Below are 12465 nucleotides of genomic sequence, written 5' to 3'. Positions count from 1 at the left end.
CGTGTTCAAGACAGCACTGGTGGCTCAAAAATACATTTCTCCATAAAATGCCCCACTCAGATTTTGATAGATGTTGGATACGTTTCTTGGCATACCTTCACGAGTACAAAAAACAAATTTCGTTTTTATTGCAATTAGTTTGACGAGGAACTAAAAAATGGCTGTCCTAACAGCACAACCCTAAACATCAAACAAAACGAAGTTGTTGAGTATAAGGCTCCAAGACGCAGATTGCCTCATGATGATTTCCTCCCCACCCCTTGATTGGCTGCACAGCATGCAGCGAGACGCCTGTAGAGGTCCAATATTGTTTTGGGCAGAAGAAGTGTCCCTTTCCCGGGTGGAGAGACTAGCAGCCTCTCTCACCCGTTACAGGAGCAGCTCCTGCGGGGGACCCCTGACTCTGGGCGTCTCGGGCCTCCCGTCGACACGGGCTTTGGAATACAGCGGAAGGGCACTGCTCCGCTTTCCGTTTTTACTCAAGCGGGCGAAGCATAACAGCAGCCTGTCACCTCTTGCCATAACCGCAGCGTGAGAGAATATTTTCTTTCTTTCTCTCTAACGGACGTGACGCACCTCACCTTAGAACCCACATACCAACAGCCGGATTGAAACTCCCGCGAGCGGTTTCGCTTCCGGGTTTGTTGGTTCTCGGCGGCCACTCCGCCCGCCCCGCCCCTTCGGTGAATTCCTCCACGCTTTTGTTTTTTCGCTCCCTCCGAGCGCTCAGCCCCGCCCCCTTCTCCCCCAGTCGGCCCCTGAGTGTTCTGCAGGCCACGCCCTCGGCCCCTGTGCCCGCCCTTTTCCTCAGCGAAGACGAAACCGCTTGCTGCGTTCGCTGGGGGGAGCGCAGCGCCGAAGCCGAGTGTTGTGTCCCAACATGGCAGCGCAGGGGACGAGCTACAGCGGCCAAGACCGGACCCTCTACCTGTATGACTGTCGCCAGGATAAGGCGGACAGTGGCGAAAAAGTTCTTAAGTGCCGTGAGAAAACCTATGAGGGCTTCCGGAACGCCGTGTGCCAGGTAAGGGACCGGGACTGGGGGAGCGAAGTTGTGAGGTAAAATGTGTCAGTTTCTAACGGAGGGGCAACTAAGCCGACGCCTTTCGAGCCTCCGCGACGGGATTTGCGGCACCGGCCGAACTGCGCAGAGGGCCAGGGGGGCGCTCTAGAAAGACCTGAACTTGAGCCTTTGGCGGCACGTGCTGGTGTGGGGCGACTGAGCGAATCTTCTGTCCGGTATCCGGAAAAATGCGGAACGAAGGGCTGAGCGGAAGGCAAGCAGGTGTGAAGGAGACAAACTCGCCTATTTTGATAGCCTGACTTGTTCAAGAACTCATTAGAGCAAACAAGCAAAGAGAAATTGGTTAAACACACCCACCCACCCCAACTTGCTTTATTTTTATAAACAAGTGGCTGATCCTCCCTTTAGAGACACCCAAAAGAAAACTGTTTCCTGTTCTGTTGGCTGAATAAGGGTTATAGCTATCAATCACAGGAGGGGTTTACCATTGCCTCCTCTCACGGAGTATGAGATGATGCCTTTCAGCATCTTCCTATGAATGAATCTTTATTATGGTCAGTGGCCCATAACAGAAACAGAACAATACAGCTCATTTCACAGATACAAGAAAATATTTAACCAAATCATTCTAATACCATTTACTCAACCAATTTGGATCTAATCTTGCTTGCTGCTGCACAGAATTTAGCCACATTTGGTGTTATACATTCATTGCAGTCTGCTATAACAGAAAAGAAACATACCCATCCTCTGTTCTACCAGGGATATTCAATAAAAAAGGGGGCAGCATCGTCCTATATCGCTGCTGCCCGATATAGTACCAGCGGGGATTTGAACTGCCAACCTTCTGCTTGTTAGTCTAGCATCTCCCCACTGTGCCATCAATTACTTTTTAAAATGGTGAGTCTCTTATATTTAGCAGGTGAAGAGCAATTGGCTCTGTCCTACCCCTGCACAACATCCCTCTGGTGACTTTTGCTGTTATCTGCCTTATGTTTTTTTCTAGATTGTGAGCCCTTTAGAGGACGGGACCATCTTATTTATGTATTATTTTTCTATGTAAATTGCTTTGAAAACTTTGGTTGAAGAGCGGTATATGTCTACTTGTAGTAGTAGTAGTAAGATCTATCTTTCTGATTGGCCTCCCCCTTGTCCATTTGATGGTCGTTCCTGTTGTTGACTCTGTGTGTGTGTGTGTGTGTGTTGTTTTAAACATCTGAGTATAAGCTGCCTTAAATTTTTGTTAAACTTTAAAAATAAAATTTGAAAAGCACAATCATGTAAGGCAAATGCAGCTCATCTTAAATGCATCCGTGCAAAGAAATAAAATTTAAACCAAAAACAGAAGCTGCAAATCCTTCCATTGTATGTGAGCCCAGGGATTATGCTAGAAACGCAAAACACCTGGTTAATGTTTGGCTCCCCTCCCTGCAAAACGTGAATGAAGGTGATAGTTCTCATATATGGCTGTTGTATAGTTTGCTGAATGTGCTTTTCTGATATTTGACAGCCATTTCTCATCATAATGTGGCGTACTATGCCAGAATCCTTAGCACTAGATGTACCTGCTGCTTGCCAAAGCTTCCCAGTTACTGATATCAAAAATAGCTTGAAGTTGTATTTTAGGGGTGTGCAGAACCAGGTTTGAACTCGAACTGAGTCGGCTTCGAAAAGAGGTGACTGGTCCAAGTTTGAACTGGGCCCAATCCAGTACAGACTGGATCAACCCGGTTCACCCTGGTTCAAGGGGCTATGGTTGTAAAGGAGAATCTGGTGAGGATTCCCTTTTACAAGCAAAGGGGAATCCTGCTTTTTAAAAGGGTTTTAAGGGCAGCCAGGGGGTGGCGAGAAGGCACTTTAGTGGCAGCAGAGGCTCCTCTAAACCCTGCCGCTGTTCCCTGTGACCCTGCTGTGTGGGCGGGGGGGGGGGGAGGGAGCGTCGTCAGGGTTTAGGCTAGAGGACCCGGCACTGGTAAGGTGCCCTCTTGCGAATTCCAAGAGTCATAATCAAGATGTAGTTGGTTAACCTTTGGAGCATCTTCTCTTTATAAGGCATTTCAATATACCCACACCATGTCACATCTGCACAGGGGCAGCTGTGTTGGGCCTTGCATTCCATGGACATACAATAAATAAAGCTGGGATTTTGAGCTAATATAATAATAATAATTATTATTATTTTTACATTTATATCCCGCTCTTCCTCCAAGGAGCCCAGAGCGGTGTACTACATACTTGAGTTTCTCTTTCACAACAACCCTGTGAAGTAGGTTAGGCTGAGAGAGAAGTGACTGGCCCAGAGTCACCCAGCTAGTTTCATGGCTGAATGGGGATTTGAACTCGGGTCTCCCCGGTCCTAGTCCAGCACTCTAACCACTACACCATGCAGGCTCCCCTATAACACATAGGGAAACCCCCAGCCCCCCTCAAACCAGGCCTGAACCATTTGGGCCCTGGTCTGGAAGGGAGCAAAACCGTACCTGTCCAGTGAGGATCCCCCTTTACAAGCAAATGGGAATCCTGCTTTTTAAAGGGTTCTAAGGGTGGGCGGTGGGACATCTACAAGTGGACAGCTGAAGGTTCCTGCTACAGAGTTTTGGTGGGAAAATTCTGGGATACAGCTCCCACCCACTCTGACTGCTGGCCATTGTAGTTGGTGGTGGTGGGAGTTGGCCAACAGCTGGAGAGCCAACATTGCATAGCATTGACTGGGTGGGGGGAATCAAAGGGCAATTTCAGCACTGCAAAATCTCTTGGGCTTGAAATGGCACTCCTGGAGTGCTTGTGCCCCCCCCCCTTTGCTACAGACTGCCACACTGTAGACTGTATTTGGTATATCAAACCCAAGAACTAGAATGGGGAGACAGACCTTGTGACACACTTTAAAAAAAAAGTTATAATAATGAGATTCCATTTAAAAAATGAAATGTGATCTTTGCCTTCTACAAAAACGGGTTCAGAAGCTTCTGGTAAAGGAGGGAACTTTGGCTTCAGCAAGGAAACTCTAAAAGAACTTGCTCTCATGTAAGTGTTCTTGCTCGGTTAAGCCCAAGTTAATGTGGATGAACTCTGGCACTGCAAGATAATTGGGATTGTACTCCTGGGACTGATTCTTCAGCAGAAGCTTCCTTCCCTGAGCCAGCCCTTCCCTCCACCAGGACAGCAGGGAGCCCATTGCATCAGGGCCAGGGCTGACGCCTCTGCAACAGTGTTCCCCCAACAGGGATTCCCAGATGTTGTTGACTACAACTCCCAGAATCCCCAGCCAAAGGCCACTGCAGCTGGGGATGTTGAGAGTTGTAGTCAACAACATCTGGGAATCCCTGTTAGAAGGAACAGTGCTCTGCAAAGACAAGGGGTTATAGGCTAAAGGCTGGAGTCCCTGCCATTCCCACAGCCCAGCAACGTGTACCCCGGGTATTTTTATTTTTATTTTATTTTGCTCACAAGAAGAAAATGGTTAATAGTAAGTAATTTTTTCTTTTGGTGCCATGTACTGGACTGCCAGTGACAATGGACTGGTTCAGATGTAACACAGAGCCAGGTTTACAATTTCAAATTCATATTCTGATTTATTTTGAAATTCTTGTTAGAATAAGCCAGGATTGTTTGGTTAGGCCATAATGAGCAATCCTGGCCTTTTCTAAATCAGAATTGGAGTACAATTCTTCCGAGCCTTGTGGAATAATAATAATAATAATAATAATAATTTGATTTCTATACCGCCCTTCCAAAAATGGCTAAGGGCAGTTTACACAGAGAAATGATAAATAAATAAGATGGATCCCTGTCCCCAAAGGGCTCACATTCTAAAAAGAAACATAAGATAGACACCAGCAACAGTCACTGGAAGTACTGTGCTGGGGGTGGACAGGGCCAGTTACTCTCCCCCTGCTAAATAAAGAGAATCACCATGGTAAAAGGTGCCTCTTTGCCCAGTTAGCAGGGGTAAGAAGAAGAAAAGTGGGGGGAGTGCTGAGAAAACCAAATCAAACCTTCTTTGATCCCTTTCTCCTCTCCTGATGTATTCTCTTTGAGAGGCACCCTATAAGGGCTTTCACTGCATCCCAGTCCCTTTGAATACATTTTGCAACTCCCTCCTTCTGTGTTCCCCCTCCCTCCCTCCCACCAGCAGTGTTCCATCTGAGGCGTGCGCACATGCCTGCGCTCACAATTTTTTTGATGTCCGTTCAGTTAATTTTAGATCCCACTCAGGTTGAATCAGGAAGGCCCCATTCTGAATGCATGTGTGCACAAACTTCCTTGATACTCCCACCCAGAACAAAGTTCATTCCACACATAGATGAAAAAAATTAGAGAGAACATTGTCCCCCAGCCAGTGGGGGCACAGTTGCCCATGACAACACTTGATTTGTATGATAACAAGCCAACCACAAAGCAAGGAGATGGCAAGCCAGTGCCAGGAAACCAATCAGCAAGGGAAAAACAGCCCTCCAAAATGGCAGGACTGACATGTTTGACATGCTGAAATGTTTGAACTGTGTTTGTTTTGTTCGAAGCTTAAAGCAGATCCTTTATTTAAAGGGCATTTTGTTTTGAGCACAAAACACTCAAAATGGCCTGTTTTGAGTCGAAGCATTTTGACATCAAAACATTTTGCACATCCTTGTTTCTTATGGGATAGGCCAGGGGTTCTCAAACTTGGGTCTCCAGGTATTGTTGACCCACAACTCCCATCATTCCCAGCCACAGTGGCCATAAGGCCATTATGGTTAGGAAGATGGGAGTTGTTGGCCAACAACATCTAGGGACCTATGTTTGAGAACCCTGGGGTAGGCAGTTATCCTTGAAAGAAGTGATTATATATAGAGATCATGTAAGATGGGTGAACTGGTTAAAGAGAAGATAAACTTTCAAGATGGACAGGCATTAGCTTTTCTGTTTAAGCCAGGAAAGTGGGATAGGGAGGAGAGAGATGACCCTCACCTTAGTTAATGGTAGCAGCATCAGAGCTAGCAAAGTACTGCCATAGCTATTATACTGCTACTCCTTCTGCAGGGAGGAAAGATCTTTTACTAGAATACACTTCTGTTTTGGACTGCTTGTTCATTATGGAAGTCTACTGAGAGATGACTGCCAATACACATACTGATGCAATACTTCTAATTAAAATATAAAACAAACACAAGGAGGGTGGTGGTGTTAGGTGCTCAGAGACTTTCTTTAGGGCAGATGAAACTGCGTTTTAGTCATTATAGCTTGTAACTTGGGATTCTTACATGTTTAGGAGGCTTCGAGGAAAACTAGTTAAAACACTGCAGATGTGTCTGATGGGCAAAATATGATCTTCCTCTACATTATATTAAAAGCAGAAGATCCAGAGTGCGTAAGGAGCATTAAAGAAAACTGAAGCTTGAAATTAGAAATAAGGCTCATGGTTGAGTCCCCTTAAGAGTATGGAACGGTTTGTACAGCAGGGTGTTTGTACTTTCTGAATATCAAGTGTTGCCCCTCTCTGTGCTCAATCTGTTATGTTGCAAATAGTGTGTGGACAGAGAAAACAGTTTTAGATCCTGGAGGGAGAAATAAGGAGGAGTTCTCTTCCCCCTAGAAAAGTGAAGGGAAAGGTAGAGTTCTTCTTCTTCTTTTTTAGGCCCAAGACACTGGGGATACCAGACCAGTGCTAAGATAAAACTTTTAAAGGAGAAAATTAAATTTCCGCTTAAAGTAATTGTAACAGAGGGATGAGTGAGTTGGAATGTTGGGAGAGTGGAGTGATTGACAGGGTGAAGTGGCAGTTGGAGAGGTTGACTGTAAAGGAGCTGGGGAGAAAGACAGCTGATAGAAGAAGAGTGATTATAGTTCAGTATTGTCTTTTATTTATTAATTACCTGCCTGTTGTCATATGCTCTTAAATAAAACCATTTACTCTGTTAACATTATGTATCCCTCTCCCTGTTTAATTTGGAGTAAAAGTAGTCCCATTCCACATCCTTGCTTTGCTATTGTTCAAGTTGAGATGATATAAGAGTTTCCTACTGATCTTTAATGCAGTTGGTAGTGGCAACAGCTGTTCATTTGACATCTTCGTTGGCCCCTGGGGCAGAGAGCCTTGTGTGGGACCCCAAGTACATCACAAATTTGGCAGCATGGAGGGATTCAGATTCATGGGGTTTGAATTTGATGAAAGACTGAATCACCCAGAAGGTTGGTGTGACCAGCACTTCTGAGGAAAAAGACCCAGAGTAATTGCAGTCAAATGTTGTTTGGTTTGATTCATTTGTTTAGGGAGATAGATGATAAAGGAGCAAGCTTCCAAAAAAGGTACCACTAGCAGAACAAGCAAATTTGGAAGCAGCTGGAGAAATGGAACTGAAACTGGACCAAACTCAGAATACTTATAAATTTGGAGGATAAAGGAAAGGCTTGAGATTGCATGCTTGGGCGGAGGTGAGAGAGAAAGAAGCCCAAAGACAGCAAGAACTGGAACTTAAATAGAGGAGAATCAAAGTGGTAGAGTTCAACATGGCACATATGACCTGGGAAAGTGTTCCTTCTCTCACAGTGACATGAAAATGCTGCACCTTGTACCCAAAAGGTGATGACACTGAAGCTTTTTCATCAGTTTTCAGAGAGCATGCAGTCATTTCAGATTACAGTTGTCCCTTGCCAACTGCAAGGGTTGCGTTCCTGGAAACCCTTTTGGTTGGAGAATTCGCAGTAGATGAGCCATTGGTTTCAATGGCAAATGGTGTTAGGGGAATGGCGGTTGTGAAGCAGCTGAAAACAAAATAAAAAATTGAAAGAATGGCTCCCAGATCCCCCCCCCAAATAAATAAATAAATTGCCAAACCATGGATACTCAGGTCACAGTTGACGAGGGCTGTCACAATTTCCCAGTTGCAGATACTCAAATCCACGATTGGGAAAACAATGATAGGCGAGGGGCAATTGCACCAGATAAGCACATAATTTAACCTTGGAGTTTGTATTTGTAGAGCTTTAAGTGTAAAGACTGTACATTATTAAGAACGTGAGTGAGGGAAAAATTTGACTTAATTCCTGAACATAGCTGAAAGGATTTCAGGACTCTGAAGAAGCCAGATGAGACATTTAGCCAGATGGGGTACTGTTTGGATCATTTTGCTGATTTTCTGGGTGGAAGGGTCCAAAGCTACAACTCAAGAATCTGTCATTGATCTTATTGCACTTCAGCAGTTCTACAATTCATTGCCTTTGGAGTATAGAGGAGCCATGCAAGACAAAGAACCCATCACAGTGGCCCAAGCAGCACAGATAGCTGATAGTATTGCTCTGCACAGAGAGATAGTGGAAAAACATCTATTTTATTGTGACTCCAGACCAAAAAGACCTTGGTATCCTATGGAGGGGAGTTCCCAGTCAGTGAATTTCAATCTAAGAGTCCTAATAAAGCTACACCCATAGGGTTTTTACTTGGAGGGAATCGGGAGAGAGGAAATGCTTTAATTGTGGAGAGCCAGAAGTTGCAGTGTTCAAAGGCATTGGCAGCTAGCTAGTCCAAAAAGCAGTGACTTCAGTTACCCAGAATGAGATGTAGGTTGCTCCTGTTAAGTCTGGCACTATAGCAGCAGCATTATCTGTCCCTGGAGGTTTGGCAAAATAATTAAGTGAATTGCTGTAGATTGAAGGACAGGAGGTTCTGGGGTGGAGAGACCCTGGAGCTGAGGTGGCCTTGGTTAAACATAGTCTTGTGGGACCTAATAAGTTTCTCCAGAGGAAAAAGACCATAATTGAAGGAGGACCTGCTTTACTGTTCCTGTGACTAGGGTTCAGCTGAAGTATAAAGGATGGAAAGGTACATGGGAAGTGGGACTCTGTGATGAATTGCCTGCTCCTTATGGGAGAAGTTCAGGAGGATCTGCATCCCCCAGACAACCCTGCAGTTCCCAGCCGCCCTGCATGAGTGCCCAGCTTTCCCTTTGTCACTCCCCACCCACACACCCCAGATGCTCCCAGGAATCGCTGCAGCTGTCTAGCTTTCCCTGCACCAGTGCTGGATGACTTTTAAAGAACCACCACTCTCCTATCTGGGGCAGTTGACCCATGAGGCTCCTTGTGGGAGCCGGGAATCTGAAGCAGAATTCAGACTTCTGCTGGCGTGCACAATCCTATTAAGTGATTTTAATTTGATGGATCTATATTGTTGATGTGTTTGTGGTATATTGATCCTGGTATGTATTCTAAGATTTTATTGAACCTGAGGAGGACATTTTATACCAGCAACCATTTATTTATGGCTAAATCTTTGGCTAAACCATTATATGGAGTCCAATTAGGTTCCTATCCTAACTTTATACCATTCAAAGTTATTCAAACAAAATTTTGGAGAGCATTGTTTCAGGGTCCTAGATGTGTATCTAATTTCTCTTAGGATGGAAGCAGGTCAGTGTTCCCTCTAATTTCCACTAGCAGTGAATGGAAAGAGTTCTGTTCTGGGGGGGCAGTATCATTTCAGTGTGCGTACATCAGAGCAACACACACAGATACATAAGTTTTAAGAAGGCGGCGTGCATAACGTGAAAAAAAAATGCCCCACCCCCCACCTCAACATTCTACACCAGGGGAGCCACTGCCACCTCCCCTCCTCCCCCTCTGTTAGGGCTATCCCTAGGGGGGTGCAGGGCTGGGGCAAATCAGTATTGCGGGGGCCCCTTAACATTTCAAATAAATAAATAAATATTTAATAGTGATGATTTTATGTCACAAACATACACAGTTTAACACAGCAGAGATGCTCCTAGGTAAATTTACCAAACTCTCTCTGATACACTCCTTTCCTTCCCACCCCACACACCAATGTCCACACACACCACAGACACATCCCTCTTAGGCACTCCTTTCCTTCCCATGCCACACACCTCCCTCCACAGACACACAAATCCCTCTGATGCACACACCTCCCTCTACAGGCTACAAACACACACCTACAGTGGGCGCATGCACACACACACAGTGTCTTTTCCCCTCTCCTCAGTACTCCCATGACCTCCACTACTGTCTGTCTCCTTTAAAGTTTTAAACACAATGCAGAAACAATTTGCACACACTCAATCATCTATTCCCTACTGAATTTAGGATGGAATTTTCCAAAGCAACATATGAAAAATGAACACAGCAGTTCTGGAAATTCCACTGTTTAATATGCCCATTCTTTCACTTTGGGAGAGCAAAGCTTATTTTACTTGCAGACAGTTGCACACATATCCGTTTTCCACCGTAATCTGAGACCATCCTGCATTATGGGTATTTCCTCATACCTTCAGGTAGCGACAGGAAGTTAGCACAGTAAAGGTTTCCTGGAGGGCTAGGTCATCTCTTAATCCCCAGTTCCTTTTCCTGTCGCCTCAGGATCGGCAGCAAGGAGAGAGAGCTAGGCAAGTTCAAGTTTTTCTCTTGGCTTTATTAATCCCTCTTAATACTTTTCAGCAGGGTGGATTTGATTTAAATCAAACTGATTTAAATCACGCTTTAAATCACTAGCAGGGTGGATAAAAATCAATGATTTTTTTAAAAAAATAAAAAAATCAGATTTTTTTGATTTAAATCGGATTTTTTTGATTTTTTTTAAAAAAATCATTGATTTTTATCCACCCTGCTAGTGATTTAAATAGTGATTTAAATCAGTTTGATTTAAATCAAATCCACCCTGCTTTTCGGACAAATTCTCACCCTCCGGTCCGCCTCTTACTCTCCGGTCCGCCTCTTAAAGCCCTCTTTTCAACTTCTGAATCTCCCGCGCTTACCTAAGGAGCTCCGACTAGACTATGTAGCGTGCCCACGCTGTGGACGCCATTTTGGTGTCATTGTCAGAGGGCGAACAAGGTGGCGGGTTTCAGCCACTATCCAAAACTACTACCGCCACCCTTACTCAGGGGGCGGAGAGCGGCAAAACGAAGGAGAAAAGGGCACCAAGCGCCACCCTTTCCGAGGGGACCGAGCGCGAGCGCGAGCGCCACCCTTTCCGAGGGGACCGAGCGCGAGCGCCACCCTTTCCGAGGGGGCCGAGACCAGTGCCCCCTGCTGGCATCCCTTAAGGGAGCAGAAGTCCCCCCTGCGCAAGTGGGCTAAAAAGGACAAGAAGAGGGAGAAGTGGGCGCCGGAACAGGCATCAGTGGCCAGGAAGCGCTGCAAAACGGTGACGCCGCTGGTCGCGCAGCTGAGCGAGTGCCTCCTCCTGCAGGCGGTCTGCCAACAAAGGCAACTGCACCGCATCCCCTCACCGTGCCTCCTAGCCCACCAGGGAGACGAAGCGGCTCAGAAAGGGCCAGTCGGGAGTGCCATGCCGGCAGCACAAGGGACGAAAACGGCAACTTGGGAAGCGCTGAGGGGCGATGGACTGCATGACGGCATCGCTGAAGTAGCCGCCAAGGACCCGCAAACAGCGGAGGTTTTGGGAGCCCATCCAATTGCGAATGGTGCCGTGAGTAACCCCCCGCAGGGGCAGGGGGGAACCCCATATCTCGGAGGAGGGAACCACATGGCTTAAGGGGTTCATAGCCAGGGAGCTTAAGTCACTGCTCCCGTCCCTGGTGGCGGAGGTGGGACCCTCTCTACCCAGGGGCAGAACGCGCCACAGCAGCGCTTCCTCATCCCCTGATTCAGGGATCTTTAGGGGAGCCATCCCAGAGGGCGAATGAGGGCGGTTCATCCCCAGGGCCCCCACAAGCAGGAAGTGAAGGCGCCCCCATCCCCCTTCTTCATCCTCAGACTCAGAATCAGCCTTGCCCATTGAGTCACCCCGTGGCCTTCCCACAGGACCTATAGGTCTACCGGTGGTACCGAGGGAACTGGGGTACCCAGTGAATCCAGTGAACCCCAAGGGGTCTGACCATGATACTTCGGGGACGGAAGAAGGGGAGATATCGGAAGAAGAGGAGGGGTCGCAACAAGCAGCGGGTTCCGTGCGCTTGTTTGCGCATGGGGATTACGAGGTGCTACTAGCCAAGGCCAGATGCACCATTAACGCAGTATTCCCTTTAGAGAACCCGAGCCCCAACCAGGGCTTGGACCAGGACGTTTTTCCCTCCACTTCCAACCCCACCCCTATAGTCCCTTCCCCCCAACTTTTTCTAGTCACCTTAATGGCAGAATGGGAGGCACCCTTGTCCCACAAGTCCATGTCCCAGTTCTACAATAAATTTTACGCGGTCCCACCTGAGGTGGCCACACTTCTAGCCCCACCTGTGGTCGACACCCCGCTCTCCCAACTGGTGTCAGGAGCCATACTCAGCAAGGAAGGCGAAGAACAGCTCAAGAGCCCTGAGGACAAGAAGTGTGAGGCCCTCCTTAAAAAAGCACACGAAGCTTCGGCAAACGTAGTGTGGGCGGCAGCAGCTAATTCAGTATTCTCCAGAGCATCAGTCCTTTGGGCCAAGGAACTGGTCAAACTGGTACCACCAGAGAACGCTAAGCTGCGCCAGGGCATCAACAAGATGGCC

At 46.8% G+C, this 12465-nt stretch overlaps 1 protein-coding gene across 7 annotated transcripts in view; it reads left to right on the top strand.

The window, feature by feature from the left end:
* Nucleotides 1-675: 675 nt before the first annotated feature.
* SMCHD1 (structural maintenance of chromosomes flexible hinge domain containing 1) overlaps nucleotides 676-12465 on the top strand; it is a 260220-nt gene continuing 248430 nt past the window's right edge. For 3 of the 7 annotated variants that reach the window (XM_053245723.1, XM_053245722.1, XM_053245718.1), the window contains exon 1: nucleotides 677-1024. In XM_053245723.1, coding sequence (XP_053101698.1) covers nucleotides 881-1024 — 144 coding nt within the window. In that variant the 5' untranslated portion in view covers nucleotides 677-880. Of the gene's footprint in view, nucleotides 1025-1266; nucleotides 1286-12465 lie in introns of those variants that run through there. The other 4 variants (XM_053245720.1, XM_053245719.1, XM_053245721.1 and 1 more) reach the window with 3 other exon arrangements.

This window comes from Hemicordylus capensis, chromosome 4 (genome assembly GCF_027244095.1).
Source record: "Hemicordylus capensis ecotype Gifberg chromosome 4, rHemCap1.1.pri, whole genome shotgun sequence".
Lineage (NCBI taxonomy): Eukaryota > Metazoa > Chordata > Lepidosauria > Squamata > Cordylidae > Hemicordylus > Hemicordylus capensis.
The sequence above is the reverse complement of the archived record's forward strand: the minus strand, read 5'-3'. Positions and strand labels throughout refer to the sequence as shown.